Raw genomic sequence first — 25,610 nt, 5'->3', positions numbered from 1 at the left:
TTTATTTCTTAAGGACCAGATTTTGTCTGTTATTAATAAAGTAAATGACATAAAGTATTAATTTTCTATAAAGAATTGGGAGTTGCGTCATGAATTGTTTAATGTGATATAAATAAGTTGTTGAGAATATCTGATCCAGACCAAATAGATAATGAGAAATTGCTATAGAATTGGACAAATATGTTCAGTATGGACCAAAAAAGCTGAAAAGATCAAACATTGTAAAACTAAAATATGAGATATTACAACAAGTTAAGATATTTAAGGTGAAGACTTTGATTCAGATTTATTCACAATAATGCAAAAATAAGGTGTATTTTTTTTTTTTTTTTTTTTTTTTAAAGAGTCCAAACAACAACAGCAGGTTACGTTTCGTAGCCTTCAAACGCAAGCCAACTTCATCACAGCCAAGCTAACACAACTAGCCTTGGTGCTAGGCTAACTGCTAGCGGGCTAACACTGCGTTTCCTACGAATAAATTCATCAAAATGAACCACAAACTGGCTTAAAGTTGCAGATGCAACCGTTGTCAAGACAACACTGGGACCATTAAACCCACAGAGAACAGACATTACCGATTCTGGAGACTGTTAGCTTTGTTTATCAAAGTCCATAAGAGTCTCAGTGTCGGGGCCCGGGTCGGTTCAGCCGCTTCCTGCTCCGCGGACACCGTCTTGAGCTCCGGGAGAAAAACAAGTGACTGGCCGTGAAAAACAGGAGGAAAAGCGGCTCCGTGTGGAGGGAGAAACACCGAGAGGGTCAACAGTCCACGCTGCAGGCCGAGCACACGCAGAGGAAGCCGGGGAAACACCCACCTCTGCGGCGTCCTGAGCTCCGAGCCTCGGACTGAGCGCTCCGCCTCTCCACCGGGAGAAGAGGCGGAGAAACCAGTCAGTGCACAAACTGGAACCAGTAGCATCAGACTGGGACCAGTAGAGTTCAGACAGGAAACCAATAGAATTAAGAGAGGAAACAAGTGCACTCAGACTGGGACCAGTAGAATCAGACTGGGACCAGTAGAGTTCAGACAGGAAACCAATAGAATTAAGAGAGGAAACAAGTGCACTCAGACTGGGACCAGTAGAATCAGACTGGGACCAGTAGAGTTCAGACAGGAAACCAATAGAATTAAGAGCGGAAACAAGTGCACTCAGACTGGGACCAGTAGAATCAGACTGGGACCAGTAGAGTTCAGACAGGAAACCAATAGAATTAAGAGAGGAAACAAGTGCACTCAGACTGGGACCAGTAGAGTTCAAACAAGAAACCAGTAAAACGAGAGTGGGACCAATAGAATTTAGTGAGGAAACCAGCGCTGTCAGAGTGAAACCAGTAAAGTTCAGATAGGAGACCAGTGCACTCAGACTGGGACCAGTAGAGTTCAGATAGGAGACCAGTGCACTCAGACTGGGACCAGTAAAGGGGCGCTGCCATCTTGCAAATTTGATGTCATTTGGAGCCAGACTTACGTAGCTCAGCTACGGCAAGAACATAAGTATCTTTTTAACTTACTCTATTTAAAAATGAAGAAAATTGCACGTCTCTGCTTTCCTTCACAACGTAACTGCTATGCACAAAGAGCTACGCAAGATCAGCAGCTGTCAATCATCGTCATTTGTGACGTAAAATCCCATTTTTTCAACCTCAAACAACTTATTTAAAACAAACTTCACATAAAAATGAGCACTTCAACGCAATATAGGGTGATAATAACTAATGATCACAGCAGAGGAGGCGGAGTTTATGACCTATACAGCAGCCAATCAGTGGGGGAGTTCTAAAAATTTTAAAAGCTTCACTCCACCGGGAAGCTTGTCCAGTTCATTCTTTTTAGTCTATGAGTGAAACCAGTAGAATTTAGACAGGAAACCAGTGCAGTCAGAGTGGGACCAGTAGAGTTCACACATGAAACCAGTAAACCCAGAGTGTGACCAGTAGAGTTTAGAGAGGAAACCAGTGCATGTGAATGTGAGTAAAGTGATGTGAGAACTCCCTCTAGTGGAAAAACTGTGACTTGATTTAGTAGAGGACAATCTCATTACAGTTCTACAATAGAAAATACTTTTTATGCTGAAAAAAGAAAGTGTTTTCAACATCGTTAGGCCCTGGTTTACACTTTCAAGTATAAAATATATAGAAGTCACTTTTTTTTAATCTAAATGTTCAATGTAAAATCTAAATTTAAATGTTAAAAGTTAAATCTAAATTGTTAAATGTAAAACTTAGATGTTAAATCTAAATGTTAAAAGTTAAATATAAATGTTAAATCTGAATATAATTGATAAAAGTTAAATCTAAATCTTTAGGTTATTCACATAACCCCGGTTCTCTGAGTAATATGAGTGAGATATCTTACTATGGAATGCACGCTCTGTTGCAGACCTCAGAAGTCACTATCTCATTATGCCAATCCTGATTGGCTGGTAAAACGTGTCCGTCCGCTACAAGTAGTCCCACCTACTATAAGTAGTGGGGGCGGACGGCAGCACATCATTCAAAATTACCCAAGCAAGAAGGGTTGTCTGGTGAGACATCTCACTCATATTACTCAAAGAACTAGGGTTATGTGAATAACTATAGGTTATTTAAATAACCTATAGTTATTTATATAATCCCGGTTCTCTGAGTAATATGAGTGAGATGTCTCACTGTGAGATATACTGTACTCTTCCGCGTCATATCTCAGAAGCCCTATCTTTGATTTGATTTGCACAAATAACAAGACAAGATATATACAGTGGTTAAAAGAACATAACTGTGCAGGAGAAAGTGAGAAGACCATTATAGGTCTTATAAGACCACCTCCCCAAAGTCAGTGTAAACAAGAACAGGCCTGAGCTGGTAAGTCAATGTTTTAAATATATACACATACACATACAGTAGGTACGGAAAGTATTCCAACGCCTTTAAATTTTTTAATTTCATTTCTCAATAATGTACACTCAGCACCTCATCTTGACAGAAGAAAATAGAAATGTAGAAACTGTAGAATACTAATGACCATGTGATATTTCAGTTTTTCTTTTTTAATAAATTTGCAAAAATTTCTACATTTCTGTTTTTTTCTGTCAAAATGTGGTGCTGAGTGTACATTAATGAGAAATAAAATGAACTTTTTTGATTTTAGCCAATGGCTGCAATGAAACAAAGAGTGAAAATTTTAAAGGGGTCTGAATACTTTCCGTACCCACTGTACATACATATCCACTTGTTAAAGATTACTTGTGTATTAACATTCTTTTTAGCTGTCTTTTAAAAGAGTCAAAAGTGGATATAGTCTTTAGAGCAAGAGATAAATGATTCCCTCTATATCTAAGTGTATTTTGTCTGGCCGAAGTTCTACAGAAGGGCAGATGCAAATCTCTGCAATGCCTGGTGGAGTAGGCATGAACATCTGAAGTACACAGGTATGTGAAAAAATTGCTACAAGCTCTGGGCAGAACATTGGACATATGCACATAGTAATACATGAAGAGACAAATGCAATAGATATTAACATTATATATTGTCAAAACATTGTATTTCCTGAAGAGAGGAGCAGATGAGGACAATCTATTTGAAATATTTACAATTCTTAGAATTTTTTTTGTCCGAATCAAATCTTATTCAGATATGTTTGACATATAGCACCCCAAATCATATTACAGTAAGTTATATGTGGACAAATGAAACAGTGTCATCACACATTTATGATCTATTAAGGAGCAGCAAATTCTACTCAAAATACCAAGATTTCATTATTTTTTGACAAACATGCTGAGTGTGCGATTTCCAGGTTACTTTTTGGTCTACAATGACGCCTAAAAATGTTGTTTGAGTCACTTGACTAATTTTGGTTCCATCAATTAATTCATCTTATTACGCTAATCTTGATTGGATGGTGAAATGTATTCATCCGCCGCAGGTAGTCCTGCCTACTATAAGTAGAGAGGGCAGGGAATACAGCGTCATTCAAATAAGCAAACCTCTTCTCACTCATTCAGCAAGAAAGGCTGTCTGGTGAGACATCTCACTCATATTACTCAGAGAACTGGGGTTAGGTAAATAACCTATAGTTCTCTTTCATAACATTTGTTTTAATGTCTCACTATGGGATATGGTAGCTCCCATATTGCAGACAAGAACTGACGGAGCGGAGATGTCCAGCCTATAGAAGTGGATGAGCTCCAACTCACCGCCGCACAAATGTCCTGAACAGACACTCCCCTAAACAGAGCCCAGGATGTGGTCAAACCCGGTGTCATGTACTGAGTGCGCTTTGTACTGAGATTGTATATGCGCATGCGCACTACCGGAAAATGCATTTTTGGTAAAAAAAAAAAACCCCAAATAATTCATTTTCGTTTTTTTTTGTTTTCAAAGTGAACGAACTTGTGTTTTATTTGTTTATTGGTATATGTTAGGGTTAGGTTAGGGTTAAGGTTATAATCTTGCCTTGAGAGACATAAACTTCAGGCGTGTCTCCCCCAGCGGTTAAAAAGCAGAAGGTTTAAGTTCCTCCAGAAGCACAGCTAGATTCCATGGTGGCACCAGTGATCTGGATAGGCTCACTGTTTTCTCCCCAAATCCCACGTGACAGACGGCGATCTCAGCCAAGTACACTTTTACAGTGGAGAAGGCTTTTTTGTCAATCAAGTCCTGCAGAAATGACAAAATCACTCCCACCAGACACTGAAAGGAGGTGTGTCCCCTCTGGAGACACCAATCCTCAAACACTCTCCACTTACAGTCATATGTCTAGCCGATGAGGGAAAACCAACCGTCGCCTGACAGTTGCGGTGGACGTCAAAGGTTGTGTTGAGCAAATTTCCTCAAATTATTCTACTAAATTCAATAACAATTGTTCATGATATCAAGGCAATGTAAATTAGTTTAAGTTTAAGGTCACTTCATGCTTGGATATTTTTGCTCTCTTATATACTTTACATGTAATTTATAACTGGAGGTGCAAACTAGGGCACATTCATGTTGAAATTGCTCTTTTTCCTGCTAAAATCTGTGGCCCACTTGAAATCAAACTGGTCTGTATTTGGACCCTGAACTAAAATGAGTTAGACACCCCTGCTCTAGAGTTACAGGTTGTTGACCTGAGACTATATTTTGATATACAAACAAACCTATAAACAGATAGAATAAACTAACTGGAGGACGGAGGGGGAGTGTAGCACCAAGAGGGTGTGTTATTCAAATAAAAATGCAGCAGCAGCAGCTGAGGCAGACAGACAGGTAGAGCAGACTAACAGGATGGAGCTGCAGCGATGGCTCACTCTACTCAGTGGGTTGGTGGAGGGTCTGCTCTTCACCGGGATCTCTTTTGGTTGGGTGTCTCTGGTGTTTGTGCTCAGGGTCGAGGGTTACTTTAGACAGCCATGTTTCAACTCCACCACAGAGGAGGGAATGGCACCCACAGGTGAGTCTGACTTCACTTTACGTTCTCACCTGATGGAACCGACTATAAGATTATTTATATATCATCTGTGTGTGATGTTCAATTCATTCAAATGAAACTACACAGATATGAAGAGGAACTATGATGACTAGAATTAGTGTTAATTAAAGGAACTCGGATAGAGATGATACACTGTTATCACAGTACGATCACATGATCAACATTTATGTCAGCATTTAGAATAACGACCAATCAGAAGACGTATACAGGATACAAACACAGGGTTGTGTTTTAATGTTTGTTGTTATTTTGTTCACTTTTCTGTTCTTGTGTGTATTTTTGCTGTTATTTTGTGTGTTTCTGGAGTCATTATGTGTATTGTTGTGTTTTAGAGGCCTTTTCTAGTATTTGTGTTGTTAGTTTGTGTGCTTTTTGTGTCATTTTTTTGTATTTTTTTGTGATTGTGTATTTTTTTTACAGTTTTTTGTTGACTCTTCTGTCCTTGTGTGTATTGAGGCGTATTGACTGCTTCATATGATATTCATTTTATGCAATATACCTGTTTCACTTAAATTTGAGTATTGGCCTTCTTCACGCTGATTGAACACTTTTTCACTATTGAATCCAGTCACCTCAGGAGCACTGCTGTTGGAATGTTATATTGACATGTGGACCTAGAGACAGGCTTGCTCTTCACCCAATTACAGCTGTATGCCATAACCGAGTCTAACCTTGGCCTTTGTTCATTGTTATATGGGAGTTTTACCACCGCAATAAATATTTGTTGATTCCTTTCTTTGTCTCCCAGTTAAGGGTAATTTAATTATGTGATTTCTGAAAACCCTGTGAAAGATATCGGTGCCTCGCTCCTGGTTTTCCTTCAGAGTATGATTTGACCGCCGATGTTCTCACAGACTCTCTGTCTCCTGTTGTTTGATTCTGCTCGTTTTAATAAACTTTGTATTATTTTGCAAGTCAGTTTCAACAAAGACCTTTTTCCACACTACACCTTTTTTTACCATCTACATCATCACCTGGGGGAGTCACAACAGTATTTTTGCTGTTATTTTTTTGTGTTTCTGGAGTAATTTGTGTATTTTTGTATTTGTTTGTGTTTTAGGGGCTTTTTCATGTATTTGTGTTGTTAGTTTGTGTTTTTTGCGAGTCATTTTATGTATTTTTCTGTGATTTTGTGTATTTTACTGTTATTTTGTTCACTTTTCTGTCCTTTTATGTGTTTTTGCAGTCAATTTGTTTATTTGTTTTAGGGGCCGCATCAAATTATACAGAGGCCCACAAATGGCCCACAGGCCACCAGTTGCTTATCAGTAATATAGGATAACAGACAAATAATTTATAGAAATATGTACACATTTGAGTATTAGAACTACACAGAAGCACAAACGATACTGTCTGCTCCTTCAAAATAAAAGCACAGGATATTTTTTGGGGGACTAGTGTTAACTCTGTACATTAATGATCACTGTGAAAACAATATTTTCCTGTTGCAGAATGCACAGAGCAGGACCAGCAGCTCTCTCAGGTCATGACTGTGGCTTGTATCTGTAATACACTCACACGTTTCCCCATTGGTTACATCCTGGACCGCTATGGGACCACCGTGACCAGACTCATAGCAATGTAAGAACACTATGCAGCATGCACCACTTCTCAGCTCCTCTTGATCAAAAGCAGGAGCTTGGTTTTAGAAGTATAGTGTCACTTTGGAGATCAATGCTCAAGGGGCGGAGCAGTGATTTTAATAAATGAATTTACTAAAACCATGATAAAGCTCCTATTTAGTCAGATTAACAACATGTGGTTCTTGTCATGTCATGATTTAAATTACAATTAAGTGTTAACCATAATTTACTCTTTTAACTTAACTCCTCAAGTGTTAAAACTACATCACACTCAGTGTTGATTAAGAAATTACTCTCAAAACTTCATTTTTATGAATATACCTGCGTTGTTACTCCCCTTAAGTGTAATTCTTCAATACATTGCATTTAATTGCATTAGCATTTTTTAATTTTCTCTTTTCATGCCCAAATGAGATTCAAACAACTTAAAGCTGGAAACAAAATTATATCAGTTTCTTATAAACATTTATTAAACACAAACATTAAATCCCAAGGTTTAATGCATTTTGAACAAGTTTCAATTTTCTTTTTCAGTGCAAGCATTCTGACAATGCAACATGTGAACATTTTTGTAAGACTATTTTTCAGACAACACAGGAATGTAAGACATCAGCAACACAGACACGTGCGACACAAGCATGTGTGAAACATACACGTGTAACACACGTGTAACACAGACATGTGCAACACAAAAGAAAGAAAGAAAAAAGTTCCCAACAGCCAGATTCTTTGGCTATAACTTTTGCCCAATAAATAACATTTGTTTTTCCTTTCATTTTTGCCCTTTTTCACTATTTTGCCTCATTTTGCTAATTTAAGCTACCTTTTGCCATTACATACCACCAATTCTTGTTTTTATGAAAGTTCGGGTGTCTTATCCCCGACGGGTGAGATGTTCCTGCAGAGCTCACAATATGCCAAGTCAAGTCAAAGTCAAAGTCAAAGTGTTTATTGTCATCTGTACAGTTAGAAACACGTTTCCCTGTACAATGAAATTCTTGCTTTGCCGGCCGCCAGTGAATGCCTACGTAATAAAGGAATAAATCGAGATAAAAGAACTATAATAACTAACAGTGGCATGCAACACTGTTACTCAACAAAACCTGAACATTAAATACAAAACACCTGTACAATTAAAAAAATACAAATATATTAACTATACAGAGGAGAGGTGATATATACAATGGTATGTGCAAAAAGCTGTTTCATAATAGAAAGACATGGTGTTAGCTGCGCATGGGCGCATCTAAAGTGCGAATGCAGGTGGTGTGCAAAGTTCAGTGGAGAAGGGGGGGGGGGGGGGGGGATGAATAGTTCATTAGACTCCGATCACTTATTTAGGAGTCTAATGGCCGAGCAGCAGTGTCATTAACTTGTCCTGTATTTTATTCACTGATGATATATGCCAGGCTTTAAACTTGAACCAGCTAGTCTAGTTCTGACTGAACAGGATCAACATAAACATAAAAACTCATACAATGCAGCACTTCCTAAATTTTCCAAGTTACAGTATAGTAGAACCAAAAGCAAGCAAAAACAAAACAAAAACAAGACACATAAACAGAACAACAAAGGTAGTATGTAATTACAATGAAGTCCAAGGATAAGTCACACAAAAACAAACAAACCCACCCACCCACCCTCCCAATCCAGGGGTGTGCTGCTCAGCAGTACACATAATAAGCAGTTTATTATCCTTCTAAGAAGGTGATCATTGGTCTCCAGATCTTCTCATATTCCTCTAACCTGTCTACTAGAACATATCTGATTTTCTCCGAGTGGAGGGTATCTGTTAGGCTACTTATCCATTGGCTGAAGGATAAAAGTTCCACTTCCTAGCATCGCTGCAGAATCATTTTTTAGCACAGAGAAGAGCATATGAAAGTAATTGATACTGAGCTTTTGAGAATTTTTCTGAGGCCCCCGAGACGCCAAGAAGGATCCGTAAAGGATCAGGTCTCAATTGCAACTTCAAGATCCTTGTCCAAAAGGCAAAAGTCTCCAACCAGAACCCCTGTATCTTTGGACAAAAGACAAAACTATGCAACAAGTTGGCTGCAGCACATTTGCATTCATCACAGATGGCTGACAGATCCTAGTAGGTTTTACTCAGTTTCTCCTTTGTGTAATGTAACCTGTGAATAATTTTAAACTGTATTAAATGATGTCTCTCATTAAGAGAACAGCAGTTAACAAATCGCAGTGACCTCCCCCAGATCTCCTCCGGTATCTACAACCCAAGCTCCTCCTCCCACTTCTTTTTAAGTGGTTCCAAACTCACTTGGTCATGAACTTGTTATAGTTCATATAAAAATGAATTTATCTGGCTCAGCATTTTCGAAATTGAAGATGCATTTTGACAAAATGTCGGATCTGAAGAAGCCTTTGGAATTTTGAAAAGTTCCTGGAGCTGCTGAAACGACAAAAAAGTGCCCTGAGAGTAAAGATCACCAACCCTGCACAGCCCCATATCCCTCCAACGATCAATGCCTCCGTCTGAAAGTGAAGATGGGAATGCAGGATTAGCAGATAGAGGCATTGCAAATGATAGAGGTCAAAGTTTGAGCTGTTTAGCTAACTGCTGCCAAATTAAGATGCTATTGTGTACAACCGGGTTATGATTATACAGTGATTTTTTAGGATGGATTGGAGACAACAGTACTGCTCCAAGTGAATAGGGTAGACAATCTTCACGTTCTATATACAGCCAGTTGGCAGAAAGGATGGTTTGGTCCAGCCAGTAAACCATACAGCGGATATTTATGGCATAGCAGTAGCGAGTAAAAAAGCCAATCCTCCGACTTCTTTCCGTTTGCATAAATGACTTTTCCTAATTCTATGATGTTTATTATTCCAAATAAATGAAAGAATTATAGAATCCAGTTTTTAAAAAAAGGTTTTCCAAAGATACACAGGCAGATTTTGAAAAAGGTAAAGTAATTGGGGCAAGAAGATCATCATAACAGTGTTTACTTTACCTATCATTGAGATTGGGAGTGTTTCCCAAAATTTTATCTTTGCTTTGAGTTTATCTAAAACAACAGTATAATTATCCTCAAACAATAAGTTATATGTCTTCGTTCCTCCCTATTCCTAATATGTAAACACCTTGGGAGCCAGTTTAAATGGAGTCTGTGCTAGTATACAGTATCAGGGTTTCTGCAGCGTAATGGCACCAGTTCAATTGTGCCTAGCAAAGCAGGGATTGATGTTTTGGGCTGTGTTATATATAATATAATGTCATCCGCATAAAGCAAATTTGGTTTGAGGTAAATTCAGTAAATTGTGTTCTGATTGTGTCAGTTAGGGGTTCCAGGGCCAGTGCAAACAGCAGTGGGCTGAGCGGACAACCCTGCCGGGTGCCCCTAGTTTAAATGTGTCTGATCAATGAGGATTCTGGCATTAGGGTTGGAATACAATAATTTAATCCAAGAAATAATTCTAGCTTCAAAACCAAATTTCTCCAGCACGGCAAATAAATAGCGCCATTCAACACAGTCAAATGCCTTTTCGGCACCCGGGCTCAGGACAAACAAATCCTCCTCCCGAGAAAGTTTGGGTGAATAAATGATATTTAGAAGATGTCTGAATTTGTGAAAGATCTGCCAGCCTGGGATAAACCCAGTTTGATCTGGGTGTATTAATTTATGTATGCTTGGTCCTAATCGTCTTGCCAACGTTTTGGCTAATATCTTGAGGTCAGAGTTCAATAAAGAAATTGGTCTATGATCCAACCTGTTTGAGGTCTTTCTCTTTCTTTGGAATGACAGTTATTATCACTTCATTAAGAGATGGAGGAAATGAAATTGAAAGCCATCCTCAAATGATATGGAGCTAATATAGGACTGAATTTCTTGTAAAACTCGTTGCATATTCCATCTGGTCCTGGGCTTTTGCTGTTCTTTAACGTTTTAATTGTTCCAGTTATTTCATCACATGTAAATTCAGTATCAGAATAATCACAGTCTCTCTGAGAGAGAGTAGGAAGGGCACATTTTTTCAAAAACTGTAACCTAACCTCTTTTGGGGCATCGGACTGAGATGTATGACTTTTCATAACACAGTTTAAATGTATTATTATTTATTTATTTATTCAGTTTATTTCTGACATGGTTGCATTCACAGAAGTTTTGTTATTCTTTTTTTTTTTTTTTGTACATGCCGAAAAAGGAGACGAGAGAAGCAGTTTGCTTATCTACGTCCCGTCAACTGTTTTAAGACAGAAAATTTACGTTGTTGAACGCTGACGTTGAACGTCTCCCATAATAGAATTGGCGATATGTCATCCTTACTGTTTGTTTCAAAAAATAATTTAATATGTGCTTCAAGGTACTTACAAAACTTTTCCCTCCCGAGGAGCTGATGATCAAACCTCCAGTGTCGGCGTGAATCTGTTGTCTCGAGCACCTCTGATAGTGATCACAAATGACAATGTTATGGTATTTGGCCTGAGAGCAAAAGTTTCCCATCAAGCGAAAAAAGATCAATTCTTGTATAGATATTATGCACATGGGAATGAAACGAATACCCCCTCCCTGCTGCGTTTGGGACCCTCCATACATCAAACAGATTTGTGTTCCTCATATACAAATTCAGAAAATTAGCTGCATTGGAGGTGGGCATTATTTTGTTTGAAGACCTGTCCAAGTATGGATCTAGTACCAAATTAAAGTCACCTCCAATCATTCAGAAGAAGAAGAAATATCAGGGATTAAATTAAAAATCTTCCTAAAAAACTCTGGATCATCCCAATTAGACCCATACATATAAAGTAGTGTGATAGGGTGGACTGAAGCTCACCTGTGACTAAAACATATCTCCCCTCTTTATCCACATGTAAAAAAGGAAATTTTAAGTATGATTATAGCCACTCCTCTGGCCTTTGCAGAAAAGGTGGAATGATACACCTGATTAACCCATTTAGCAAATATTCTCTGCTGAGCCTTGTTTGTCAAATGAGTTTCCTCACAAGGCTCACAATTCCCTGAGGTAAGAGAGTACTTCACCTCACAAAACCTGCCCATTAATGCCATTAACATTCCAAGTACAACATTTTAAGCACCCCAGGCAGCCACCCCATCCCTTGACCTTAAACAACCCCACAAAAAAAAAAAAAAATACAAACACATTCAAAGAATACAACTCATTCTGTGGATCCATCAAACAAAACTTATTTCTAAGCATAATCCTACCATACTAATGTAGCTCTGCCTCAATACATTCAACCCAAAACCAACAGAGAGCTAAAAAAGTCAAACTTAAAAGGTCACTTAACATGTTAAACTTGATCAAAGTAAGCAAACATGCATAGGAAGGAATGGTACAATGAGATGAATGTTACGTATTATTCCCCAAACTACTTGCTTGATTCTGATGTCCTCAAGTCACACAGTATCCATGGAGACGGGTCACCACGTTTGGTTCGCCGATGTTTGTTTCAAACAACGGTACCTCAGTTCTACTTGGATGGTGGAAACTGGCGCTTTGCATAGCGTAGGGCCTCCTCAGGGTTTGTGAAGAACATTTCTGCTCCGTTGTGTGACACTCGTAGCTTGGCTGGACACAAAAGTCCTAACCGGACCCCGGGTTTGTCACTCAGCAGCTTTCTAACCGAAGTGAAGGTAGCACTCCGGTTAGAAAGACAGACAGACAGATCTTCAAAGACCTCCCTCTGGAAAAATTGAAAAATGTAGTTTTAAATTGAAACTGGCAGAGCTACAGGAGATGCGTCCTACACGCTCATCACTCAACAGCGCCCCCTATCCTTCTGTAACCTTTGGAGGAGGAAAAGGTGGAACTTTGATCAGACTGAGTGCTTGCAACTCGTGGTCGTGTTATCTCGTGACTGGTTTTGGACATATTAAGCGCTGGTTTAAGTTTGAGTTCAGGATTAAATTTTGATTTCAGTCCTGAAATAAATCCACATCTTTGGAATTCCCTTTATTGTTATTACTATAAAATAGTGTGTAATAACAAATGTGCTTTTCTCCTGCAGGCTCCTTTTCATCACAGGGACACTGATGATCACTCTGTCCAGCCCTGGTACGTCAGTGTGAGCGTGGTAAAAAAGGAGAGAATGAACACATTAAAACTGATGGCAAATGTACTCTTTCAGAGACGTCTGTTTTACTGTATCCAGCTCTGTCGTGTCTCATGGTTTCTGGAGCAATCCTCTACATCAGTAATGTTCAGGTACGTGTTTAATACAAAATTATATTTAAATATGTTCATAAAGCAGGAGAAAGAGTTTCCCCCTGGGATTTCCTGTGGAGGGTTCTCCAGGGGTATGGGCTATCGGACCCCCTGTTAAGGGCTGTTCGTTCCCTATACAAGCGGAGTCAGAGCTTGGTCTGCATCGCAGACAATAAAGGCTCAAACATACTCGGACGGACACCCGCAAAGTGGAGTCCGCGCCAATTAAATGCAAAGCTCAGATTTTACAATTGTACGGATTTCTTCTCGTAGTTGGTGTCACACAAACACTGCTCGGCATTGCATCCACCTACAATAAATGTAACACCGACCTGCGTTTCCTCTGCCTGGTGAAACAGAGCAGAAGAGATGGAGACGAAAGTAAGTACATTTTATTTATATATCACCTTTCACAGATAGAAATCACAAAGTGCTTTGTAGTAAAACCACAGTGCTTCCATCACAAAACAGAATACACAGTGATTTACAAAGATATAGTCCTTCAAAATAACGCAAAATAAAATACAATGTGACCTTGGAATGCCTCAGGATGCCCTTGGAAGAGCTGTAAGAAGTGGCTGGGGAAAGAGAAGTCTGGGCTTCCCTGCTAAGGATGCTGTCGCCGCGACTTGACTATGGATAAGCGAAAAATGATGGATGGATGTAATTTATTATCTATGGTGCAGACAGTGTGCAAGTTTACAGTAACAATAATAATATTGATGATGATAATAATAATAATACTGTTTTATTATAATATTGTTATATACATATTATGTTATATTAATAACAATAATAATAATGATTATTTAAAGACTGATTAAATAGCTATGTTATTATTAATATCGCCACATACTGCCCTCGGTCTAATTTTTTTGTATGTATGTATTAAATAAATAAATACATACATACAAACCAAACAAAATCTTAAACATTTCCCCCTGAAAACAAAGTTTGTATGATTGAAATCCCTGTTTTTTTGTTGTTGTTTTGTGTTAAAGGTGGGAAACCTGTTCTATTCTTACCGTTCAACCATCATCACCATCTATAGCGGAACCTTTGACTCGTCTGCACTGGTTTTCCTTGTTGTAAAGGTAAAATAACTGATGTAAGAAATTAGTTGCTTGTAGTAGTATTAATAGTATTCTTTTTAGTATATTGTAGTATTGTTGTATGTTTTTCTTTAATGTCTGAAAGTCCTTCTTGTGTTTTGTCCCAGATTCTTAGGGTGGTTTAGTGAGAATGCTGGCGTGGTTAAAATACAAAAGGTTTATTCTAAAAAATACAGCATTCAAATTAAATGTGTAGTAATTGATTTAAAAAAGAATTTCTGTCTGATTAAATATTTATTTTTTATTCATTAGTCTTTTACAAATTAAAACAACACAACTGTATTCTATACTTTTACTTTATCAAATATAAATGTAGTTAATAAATATGATAACAAAATGCAGAGATGGCACAACTTGTTGGCAACTTTGTGTTTGTAATACAGTATAACATCAAAGACATTAAAACTGATTTTTTTCTCCTTCACATTGGAACATCTGCCCCCTCCATGAAAAAATAAATTACATTAAAAAACTAATTCTACAAAAAAGAAGTCTTTAGGTTCACCAGAAATTCTTGATATCAAAGTTGGGTCACAATCCAAAAAAGGGTATGGAACCACTGCCCTATCTCTTCTGCATAAACATGGTAATGGTGATCAATCACACATAGCCTAAGAATGTAAAAACGGAATGAAAGAACACAGAGAATTGACCACATAGTCTCACCCTCTCATGTGTCTGCAGCTGCTGTATGAAAGGGGCGTGTCCATTCGCTCCTCCTTCCTGTTCTTGGTCGTGTGCAGTGTGTTCCTCTTCCTGAGAACCATCTTCCTGATGCCAAAAACCCACATTCCTCACCCGCTGCCTGAAGCCTTCACCTACGGGTCAGGATCAGATAGACGTGGCCCGATTCTCAAAGAGATTGCTGGAACTAGCGGTTAGCAGCAAATTGGGGTAAAAGCTGGAAACGTGTTGGTTTTAGACAACTTTGATGTGCTGACTCTAAATATCTATGTTCCCAAACTGAATTTGAAGTCCTTCATGCTCAAATTCCTCGTTTAAAACTGCTAATGGACTTGGTTAGCTGAATTTCCACTGCATCCGTAAATGCTCCGACACTGCAACGCAGCTGTTTTCATTTAAGTCAATAGGGGGTTTTCACGGCGAGTTATCAATCATCATCATCAAACTGGAAGTCGCCATATTGGAGGTACTCGGCAAAGCAGATCCCGAACGTCGAACGAAAGGAAATGTTGAACTATTGGCGTGTTTTTTGGCTGTGCCAATCGGTCAGACCGTGAAAAAACATTTGGAGTTTTATAGAATTTCAAAAGTTATACAAAGCACGGAGAACAATGTCAGAAATGATCAGAGGAAAGGAGGAGCTTGTGGTTAGTGAAGCTGAACCAGGATCTATGAGGCAAACATCTGGACAACATTCGAATTTGTTCAGCCCATTTCTCGTCAGGTAATCCAATCCAATTTATTTATAAAGCACTATTAAAAACAACTCAAAGTTCTGTACAACGATGCAATAAAAATACAGTTATAAATACATCACAGAGTACCATTGGAACAGTAAAAATCACCTTCAACACTGGTTAAACGCCAAAGAGAACATGCGTGTCTTAAGGTGTGATTTAAAACAGGAAGGGAAGTGAAATGTTGATAGCAGCGGCTCTTAACTAATTTTCTAGTGTGATGATAATAATATAATTTCTATCAAGCTACTGCATGTGGCATTATTGACTTAATATCACATTTAATAGCCTGCTACAGTAGCTACACAGTTAAAATGTAGAGCTAAAATGTGCTGTATTTCTCTTTGTATTCCAGTGATACCAGTAAACAACTTGTCTGCATTAACTCAAATTATTTAATTCACAAGAATTAATAATAATATCAAAGTTTATCTTTCCACAATATGTTTCATTGCAGAGGTACAGTATGTGCTCCGCTGAGTTTTTTCTGTAATGTAATGTAACAGACTTTAAGGACATCCCATAAATTGATTTGACTAAAATTTGACCAATAAACCAACATTATCACATTGTGAATATCACCTGTTTCTTTAGAGAATGCTAAAAATTGGCCAAAATCGTCGGTTTTGGCAGCAATTAAAGAACTGAAGTTACAGCTTGGGAACATAGATTTTCTAAATCAGCATGTATATTCAAATTGACCAAATGAGCTGGGTTCCCCACTTTTACCACCAAATGCTCCTAACATTCACCTCTTTGAGAACGGTGAACCTCTATTTTCACTATCAGCTGGTTCTTGGGTCACATCGCTCACTGTCTCTGATCCAACAGGTTCAAGTGTCCCACAGTGAATAAAAGGAGAGATGTGGAGAACAAGAGCAACAAAGAAACACTGAAGAATGAATTAGTGACACAGTCACAGATCCAAAGCAAAGGCCAGGAAGGTGTGGACGAGAAATGCAAAGAATGAGATTCATGAGACACAAAAACATCTTTGCATTTTCCAGGTTTTGTGTTTTGTACAGTCTGTACAGAGGACAATTCATATTCTATTTTGATGGTGTCTTTCCGGGTGAGAGATAAGGAAAGTTGAATGTTAATATTTGCGATCGATGTAACGGTAAATGTAGAGCCCCAGATTTTCCATTTTAGAGTTTAGACATTTTAATTTAGTTTCTGTATCATCTTCTTTCCCTCATCAGACGTCATTACAGGCTAATAAATAAACCAAAATCTGTGCCAAACATGCTTAATACAGTTAATGGGGTTAATTATCTTCAATAATTTCATACACAAGAACACGCCAGATTTGACGTCCAGCTGTTAGCTACACTTGCTAAAGCAGTGGTTCCCCATCTTTTTTGGGTCATGACCCCATTTTCATATCATACATTTCTGGCGACCGCAGGGACATTTTTCTTTCATTTATATATACATATATAGAATTTGTTTTTGATTATGTTTATTAAAGTGTGTTACAAACACAGAGTAGCCAGGATTAGTGCACAAAGTGACAAGTGAGTCACTTAGTGCTACCAGACCTTCAGCAAAGGTAAGGTCAGAACATGTTTCGTACTTTTCACAGTGAAGGATTGACCTTGTGGACGCTCCTCACTGAGGCTGTTCTGAGTTGTTGTCATGAGATATACAGTATCTTGTTGGGAGAGTATGAAGGCTATATTAAATCATTGTTTGTGTTTCTTTAATGGTGTTTTACGATGTTGATTTTATTAGATTAATATTTGCCAGCAGAAACATATGGAATTGTCATTGATGTTGACATCGGTGGTCTCGCAGGGCATTGTGGGTACAAGTGACAAGATATTTTTATTCTGCATTTTATTTGAACTAATAATGTATGGAATACAGTTGTTGTGGCTAGTTGATATTTATTGTGTTTTATGCGTTAATTTGAATTTTATTTTATTTTTTAATTAAAAAATATCATTTTAATCAGTAAATGTTTTTTTTTCTTTAAAAAAAAAAAAAAAAAAAATCCAGACATTTCAGGCGTAACCCTATTTAAATTCAAGACGACCCCACATGGGGTCATGACCCCAAGGTTGAAAAACACTGTGCTAAAGCTAACATTAGCCCAGTCGTTTTTCAGTGAAAAATATGGTGGAAATGTGATATAGGGTGAGTGTTTAGCAGCGTCATAGAGATATTTCCATTTCAGAAGGAGAAGTCTGTCATATCGCCTCAAAAATACGCAAAGAATTTCTGCGAGAATTGAAATTTCAGATTTTCTGTCACTTTGAAACTAGGAATGAATTTCATACCAGTGACCAGTCCCACATGTTTGGATTTGCTTAGCTCAGCGCATTATGAAGGTGAATCACAATGTAATACGTCAGAGTCAAACTTTGCCTGAATAAATATTGTTTTGAGACAGTAAATAAAGTAACTAATGTAACTAAAGTAACTAATGTAACTAAAGTAACTAATGTAACTAAAGTAACGTGCTGGTTTTTTTTCCACAGTTTCCTTCCGCAGCTGCGTCTTGTCCTGGCTCTTCCTGTGGCACATAGTCTGGGTCGTCATCATCGTCTTCTGCCACGTCATCTTCTTATCCACCGTCAACCCCACGCTCAGTCGGCTCGCCCAGAACGACCAGACACTGGGTGAGGGTCAAAAAAAACATACATACTGTACAACATGGCTGATCTCACTGCTGTCCTGTCACACTGTGAGAAAAACACAAATCAAAAAGTTCAGAGACATTCTAGTGAAAAAATATGCAAAAATTACTTCAACAACTCAAAGAACCTTAAAAACCAAAGCTGCAAACATACAAAAAAATATCAATGATATCATCTGTCACGTGAGTAAAGGGTGACTCGTTGAGGAGATCCAAACTGCAATTTTTCTATTTTGCTGATATAGGAAATTATATCAATATATATATTTTTATAGCTTATTTTGTTTTAAAACACTTGTTTTAGGAGTCACTGCTTTCTCCAGTTCTTAGAACAGCATGAAAAGCATAGTTTGATGGACTTCTGAATGCGTCCTAACCCAGAACTTCACCTAAACAAGCCACACTACAGAACTCACTCACACATGCTGTCCTTTATGGGAGAAAAAGCCAAAATTGGCACATTTTGTGCAACTGTTTCTAAGAATTGTGCTTGTGCAGGATTTTGCATTAGCAAATTAAAGCCAGAATTGTCTTTCTGGTCAAACTTAATTTGAATTAATATGATTGAGATTTATATTGTATATCGTCATTTTAAGAAAAAATGTTGAGATATGAGTTTTGGTCCATATCGTCCAACCCTAGGACGAGATTTGTGAATAGAGAGCTATAGAGTAGCTACTAGTTAGCATAGCATAGATTGTTCTTTGGAGATTTTATAGCATAGACTGTGAGTGTCGTCACTGCTCCAGGAGCCACGCCCATAATCAAGGTATTTTTTAAACTTCCCCTAGTGGCAGGTCAGCAAAAACCAGGACCTGAACTTACGACCTTTGACTTACCCGATAGAACCCAATTCATACACACAACTTAAGAAACTAAACTATCACAGCATGTTGGATATCTTCTCTCATAGTGAGTGTATTTTTGTCTTTAAATGTCCTCCTCTCCTACAGTCAGTCACTATAGCAACGTGTTCGCCTTCACTCAGCTGTGTAGCGTGTTCTTCGCTCCCATCAGCGGCCTCATCATGGACAGACACAAACGCCGACCTTTGGCTCCCGGTGCGTCCAACCAGCATCCAACCAGCATCCAACCAGCACACTGAACCGAAGCTACAACCTTAACGTGTTTTTCCCCAGGAGAGACGAAGAGGGAGGCGGAGCTTAGTGCGTCGATCCTCGCCCTCGTCCTCACCTGCCTGCTGTGTTTCTTCTTCTATGTGTGCTTTACTAGCACCATCCTCCCTCTACAGTACCTCACCTTCATCCTGCAGGTGGCCTGCAGTAGCTTCTTCTACGGCGGCCATCAGGCCTTCGTTAGCATAGCGTACGTCCACTCACACAGACACACACCCTCAAAAGACAACATATTGATGAATATTCAGAGTGAAATGTAAATATGAGTGAGCATTTCAACCTTTTCTAATGCTAGGCTAGTGCTATTGCTCGGCAAATTAAGACTCATTTTCAGCCGCTCTGGGATTCAGTTGACATGGCTGTGTTGAAAATGGAACGTATTATATACTACAAACTGAATGAGTATACAGTATACTGTCTACTATATACTATAAGTATGATTAGGATGATGAGCGCTCTCACTGAAGTATACTTCCAAGTTTCCCAAGATGCATCTGGAACCTCTGATGACAAAAATCTGAAAAAATTTCTGAAAACATTTTAAGTGAGAAAGTGACCAGGTAGAATATCAACATGTGCTCATTTGATCCATAAAACTACAACATTGCAAAGATTTTCAGAGACTCTGTCTTTGTGCTACTGACAAGACTTCCTGTTAACATCAAAACCAGAGCCTTATTTACAAGAGTTTAAAAAAAAACTAAAACTAAACTAAACTAAAACTTTTGTCTTGAAGTCAGTACAAGTCTATATTCTGCTCTCAATGCATCATGGGGTGGTTGAGTATGACTAGTGTGCCCACAGTGCATAATGTCCCTATATAGTAAACCTGTACATCTGGGTATTTCTCGTGTCGTCAATTAATTAGTCATTTCCAGACTATAAAGTGCACCGATGTATTCCAATTCCAATAATTTAGCACTTTTCCAAGAAAAATCCATACAAAGGCTGCATAGGGCGCACTCTATTGGCTGATGAGGGTGCCCTTCAGACGACTTGGCCAGTCAGAACGGGCAGGTAGGCGAGCTGCTATGCTAGGGTAACCACACGCGTCCCAATTTACCAGGGACGGTCCCGTGTTCCGGTCAATTTCCCCCGAACCATTGATTTGTCCCAGTTTTTCACAGCTCAGTCCTGTTTGTCCCATTGGACGTCTGTTGCCGCTGACAGAAAGGACCCTAAAAACGTATTTCGCTTAAAAACGTGATCTCTGTGGACTGTGAGTTGTCAATCACAACCATTGCCATAGTAGCGCTTGCAATATAAACCAATTAAAAAGCTGAAAAGTCTTCCACGCATTCACAATTCGATGCTGATTGGTCGATTGCATCGACAATATTGCTTGTTCTTTCCTCTCATGCTTATTCCTTCAACATGCCAAAAAGAGAAACACGTTTACTGATAGCCACATTAGATTTAGTTCAGCCATTGCAACAATACATTTCATCCAAAAGAAAGAAAAAATAAATGTCATTTATATGACCATTTTTTATTACAAATAAAATCATATGCAGATCATTTCTTTTGAAAAATTGTCATCTTCTTTGGTTAAATTACTGTCCCGGTTTTGAGTTTTAAAGGGGACATAAAATGTTTTCACGTTTTAAAACAGTTCTCTGTGGTCTAACTGACATGTCTGTGCTGGGGTTTGGTCAAAACATAACAACAGGACCCAGTATAAACCAGCGCTTTCAGAGCTGACCCTCCCCCCACCCCTCTCTTCCGTGGGAGACAACGCAGCGGTGCAGCCGTATCAATATGAACCTGAGTCCGACCATGAGGTAGAAGGCTCTCTCGAAGTAGTATGTCAACCAAGACTTCAGAGAGATGTTTCTGAATGGCAAGTTATCAACTATGGTGCGTTGGAGACTAGCGGAGGGGAGGGTATTTTCTTTCCCGATTCAACTTGTGACGTCACAAACTGAGAAAACTTGAAACAAAGCATTTTTCTCTGTGTTGTAAGACTTACACAGACCACAAACAACGGACTGGATGGGTTTATTTCACATTTTGTGTGCAAGTAGACACTCACAAGTTACCTCGTGTTCAAAAACACTGCAAAAATTGATTTTTCATGATATGTTCCCTTTAAAAATCTGGTCACCCTAAGCTATACTCCTGTTTGCTTTAACATGGATTTCCGTGTATCCTGATAAGTTTGAACTGATAAGTTTCCTCCTCACGTCTACATATCAATCAATTTACAGCTTTTATTGGTCACTTTTAGACGTAAAATGACCTCAGTATTAAAATACATCTGGCTGTACTAAATGCAGGTGAATTCCAGAGGTTGGCAGGTTTGGATTCCAGGTCACATGATAGTTCTTCTTCTGCTACTTCCAGCTTTCCTATGACTCACTTTGGTAAGATCTCTGGAATAGCCATGTTTGTGTCCGGTGTCGTGCTGCTTCTCCAGTTTCCCATCCTCCGCCTCATCCAACACACACTCCAAGGGAACCAGCTTTTGGTAAGTCCGTCAGTGCGACTGTAGCCTCTGATCACGTCTATCGGCCTTGAATGAATCCTTGTGTTTCTCACCTCTTTCAGGTAAACATCGGCGTGGTGCTGGCGTCTCTGCTCGCCTTCGCACACCCGGTGCACGTCAGCATCTACTGCAGGAATCTGGCCAGTCAGAGAAAGTGTGGACAGAAAGAGATTAAGTATAGTTTAGGGGTGGGATCCTAAGGTTTACACCTGTCAGAGTGTCTTTGGGCAAGGCACTAAATGAACCTCAAGTTGCTCTTTGTATGGGACTATTGTCGCAAATAAAAGGGCGATAAAAACCAAGTGCAATGACAAAACTGTGAAAGTCAACCTCTAGTAAAATAAGATTCTAAGACTTGGACTTGAAAACAAATGTCTTGTGACTTAACTCGGACTTGAGCTTATTGATTCTGGAAAACTTGACTTCCTATCCTACCATGACAAATTTTTTTATAAAATACAAATTAAATGACGTCGTGGATGGCTGCTGTGGTGTGTTGGTGCACACTGTTTTGTCTTGTTTTTGTTGTAAACTCCGCTGCTGGGTGCTCTTACACCAGAGAAGAGCTCTTGAACATCAGGGCAACAATCCCCGAGTTTTTATATCCCACGTTCATCACTTCCTCTGTGGATTTACTGACATTTTGGTCAAAGATGTGTTCACCTTTGCTCAAGCAGTAAAGCTCCAGAGGAGAGGAAATAGAGCTGGTGCGCTTGTGCGTTTCCGCCAGCACGGTCGCCGCATAAAGTTACCGAGGATTTTCCTCTCCAACGTACGCTCAACGTCTGTACTCTAAAATGCTTCAACACTAATTTTCTGCCAATGACTCTGCTTCTGTCTGGCGGGGGCTCAGGCAAATAAACTCCAAGCCCAGAGCCCCTGCTGCTGCAAACGACCTCCGTCTGGCCAATAGCCTAAATTTGTTCTATTGTAAATTCGATATGCAATGGGACAGCCCTGACTCCATCCCCCCTCACACCTCTGACCAGCCACACTCGAACATCTTCACCCCCCATCACAGCTGCTCACAGAGGCTCTCTCCCACAAAGAGAGAAAGGTAAACAGACTCTTCAGAAGACGATAAAGGCTGGGATACACTGTGCGATTTTTTTAATCTTTGCACTCAGCTCCAGCTCAAACTGTGCGACTCATGTGCAGACCCCTCACACTACACGGACCAACACTCTTGACACAATCTGACTGCTCACACTGTAAGTTCATACACAACACGTCGGGGTCCAGAAATGTAATGTACAAATTAGAAGAAGAAGAAGAACTCTGAAGCGTCGCTATTAAAACAGACAAAGAAGAACTTGGAAGTGTAGAGACACTCGCAAATCTCAGCAAAAAGTGCTTTAAAAAAGAAAAGACGGTGATGTGATGGACCAGGAGCTGAGCAGTACAATCCGTCAATTTTACAGTGGTCCTACGCATGCGTAGTGTGAGAGTTTGAAGTAAACCAGACCATGGCACTGCTTCAACTGTGAGATACCCTCACAAGGAGCGACTGGATTTAAAAAATATTTGATTTCCTTGCGACCATACGATTGCTGATCGGGAGCTGGTCGTGAGGTGTTAATCGTTTCTCGTGATCCCATGTATATGGGGCAAAATCGCACAATGTATGCCAGCCTTAAGGCTAGTGGACCTGATCAGCTGTCTCCAGTGATCATGTGTCAAATTCATGGCCCGGGAACCAAACCCAGCCCTTTGGAGCATCCAATTCGGCCCGCAGGTAAAAACAAAAGACAGAAGAAACATGAGTCATAAATTAAACTTAATTGAATAGAAATTGGTCACAACCTCATATCTATCACTTATTGCTTGAATATTGTCAATTTCTTACATATTTTGTATTTTAGAAGGGCAAAATATGGCACAATAATAATAATTTCCAGCCTTTATTTATTTATTTTATTTATTTATTCAGTTTATTTCCGACACTGACATGCAAGTATGGTTGTAAAGTGTTGTCCTGATTATTTGTCCACCTCAGTTTTCCAATTTGTCACTTTGGGAAGCTGTATGGGACGATGACGTCGCTGTCCAGCATCATCTCTCTGCTTCATCTTAATCCGAGAAGTTCTCCACGGGGACCCACTTTATGTGAGTTACTGTCACTAGAATGTATTAAGCACATAAAAATGTTGAACAGTCCCAAAGGTTCTACACACAGACTCATTTTATGTTAATAATTCATGATGAGTTGAAGCCTTTTTACAACACTGGAAAAATACATCATCAATACAAACATCCCCGAGGAATTATGATTACAACTTTTCTGTCCTATTAATACAACTTTTGTATCTCATAATTACAACTTAATCTCAGTTACAACTTTGGTATCTCAAAATTACAATTTAATCTTATAGTTACAACTTTTCATCACATAATTCAAACTATGATATAATTACAAATTGTGTCTGACAATTACAACTTATTCTCCAAGTTACTAATTTTTTTTATCTCATAATTACAACTTAATCTATTACAACTTTTGTATCTCAAAATTACAACTTATGCTCAGTTACAAATTCAGTCTCATTATATCATTTATGTTTTATATCATAATTACAACTTCAGAATTTTATAATTTCATCTTTACAAGTTTTGTATCTCATAACGACTTTGGTGTCTTGTATGAGATACAAGTATGACTTTCAAATCTCATATTACTTCATCTTGTAGGTTTATTTATGTATTCATTTTAATATTTGTAATCTTTGTTTATATCATATTAACGTTTTTGTACCTAATAATAGCTGTAGGGTTAATGTTATTTGTCCTCTGGTGGAAACATGCTTCAATAAAAGCTGCTGCTGAGGTCAAAGGTTTAAAAAGGAATAAAATAATTAGTGAAACAGACCAACCTTTGGTGTTCTGCGTGTTATGTTATGGTTTAACTTATTTAGACAACTTTTTTTCTGGAAATGTACTTTGATGTCCTGACATGTCCATGACAGTCTTCCTCAGAGGCATCTACCAATTGCTTTGATGTGTCCTTATGAGTTATTTCTGGGTGTGGCCAACTTGACCGTTCTGTCAGGCTGGCCACGACCCGTCGCTCGATGGGTAAAGAGATCAACAGATGCCTCTCAGGAAGACTGACAGTTGCCAGTCAAAACATGTCAGGAGATCAAAGTAAATTTCTTGAAAAACATTGTCTGAATAAATTAAACCTTACTAAATTAACTTTCTGGAATTATGGTCAAGGATACTTGACAAAACACGTTTAACACTAATCTTGAATTGAGTTCAAGCTAGAAATTAGTGTCTTGCCCATTTTTTGTCTCGTAACTAGATTTTTATGAATCACATTTCCTGAATTTTAGTCCTAGTTTTAGTCATCCATCCATTAATTCACAAGACGAGGCCTTATTTTTTAAAAAAAAAAACTTTCAGTTTTAGTGGTCCTGCCTTTGTTTGTATTTGAGTTTTAGTCCAGTGAGATCGTAAAACTGACTAAACGGAGTAAACACAAATCCTCCTTTGGATTCATGATAGAAATCAACGCCTCGTCGAATCATTGGGTTTTTGTATCATTTTAATATTTGATCCAGTTTTATTCGGATAAAAAAAAAAAAAAAATCA

General features: G+C 38.6%; 2 protein-coding genes across 8 annotated transcripts in view; one reads left to right on the top strand and one right to left on the bottom strand.

The window, feature by feature from the left end:
- ctnnd1 (catenin (cadherin-associated protein), delta 1) overlaps positions 1-902 on the bottom strand; it is a 60,929-nt gene extending 60,027 nt beyond the window's left edge. For 2 of the 7 annotated variants that reach the window (XM_028459957.1, XM_028459707.1), the window contains exon 1: positions 576-901. The gene's annotated coding sequence lies outside the window, so the exon portion shown is untranslated. Of the gene's footprint in view, positions 1-575 lie in introns of all 7 variants that reach the window. The other 5 variants (XM_028460035.1, XM_028459871.1, XM_028460202.1 and 2 more) reach the window with 4 other exon arrangements.
- A 4,319-nt stretch (positions 903-5,221) lies between these two features.
- Positions 5,222-22,504, top strand: LOC114464747 (solute carrier family 43 member 3-like). Its single transcript, XM_028449260.1, has 12 exons — positions 5,222-5,410; positions 6,901-7,030; positions 13,028-13,074; positions 13,148-13,224; positions 14,226-14,318; positions 15,021-15,160; positions 16,589-16,701; positions 18,241-18,381; positions 19,352-19,459; positions 19,538-19,724; positions 21,878-22,001; positions 22,082-22,504. Exons 1-12 carry the CDS (start codon positions 5,245-5,247, stop codon positions 22,217-22,219), a joined length of 1,464 nt encoding a protein of 487 aa, XP_028305061.1. The 5' UTR covers positions 5,222-5,244; the 3' UTR covers positions 22,220-22,504.
- Positions 22,505-25,610: the final 3,106 nt, after the last annotated feature.

This window comes from Gouania willdenowi, chromosome 1, assembly GCF_900634775.1.
Source record: "Gouania willdenowi chromosome 1, fGouWil2.1, whole genome shotgun sequence".
In the NCBI taxonomy this organism is placed as follows: Eukaryota; Metazoa; Chordata; class Actinopteri; order Blenniiformes; family Gobiesocidae; genus Gouania; species Gouania willdenowi.
This window is presented reverse-complemented; position numbering and strand designations above follow the sequence as displayed.

Excerpts from the sequence above, each read along its gene's own strand:
- LOC114464747 (XM_028449260.1), top strand. The coding sequence starts at position 5,245 with ATGGAGCTGCAGCGATGGCTCACTCTACTCAGTGGGTTGGTGGAGGGT. Across the intron at positions 14,319-15,020 it reads TGGTTTTCCTTGTTGTAAAG|CTGCTGTATGAAAGGGGCGT; the intron begins GTAAAATAACTG and ends ATGTGTCTGCAG. Across the intron at positions 15,161-16,588 it reads CCTGAAGCCTTCACCTACGG|GTTCAAGTGTCCCACAGTGA; the intron begins GTCAGGATCAGA and ends CTGATCCAACAG.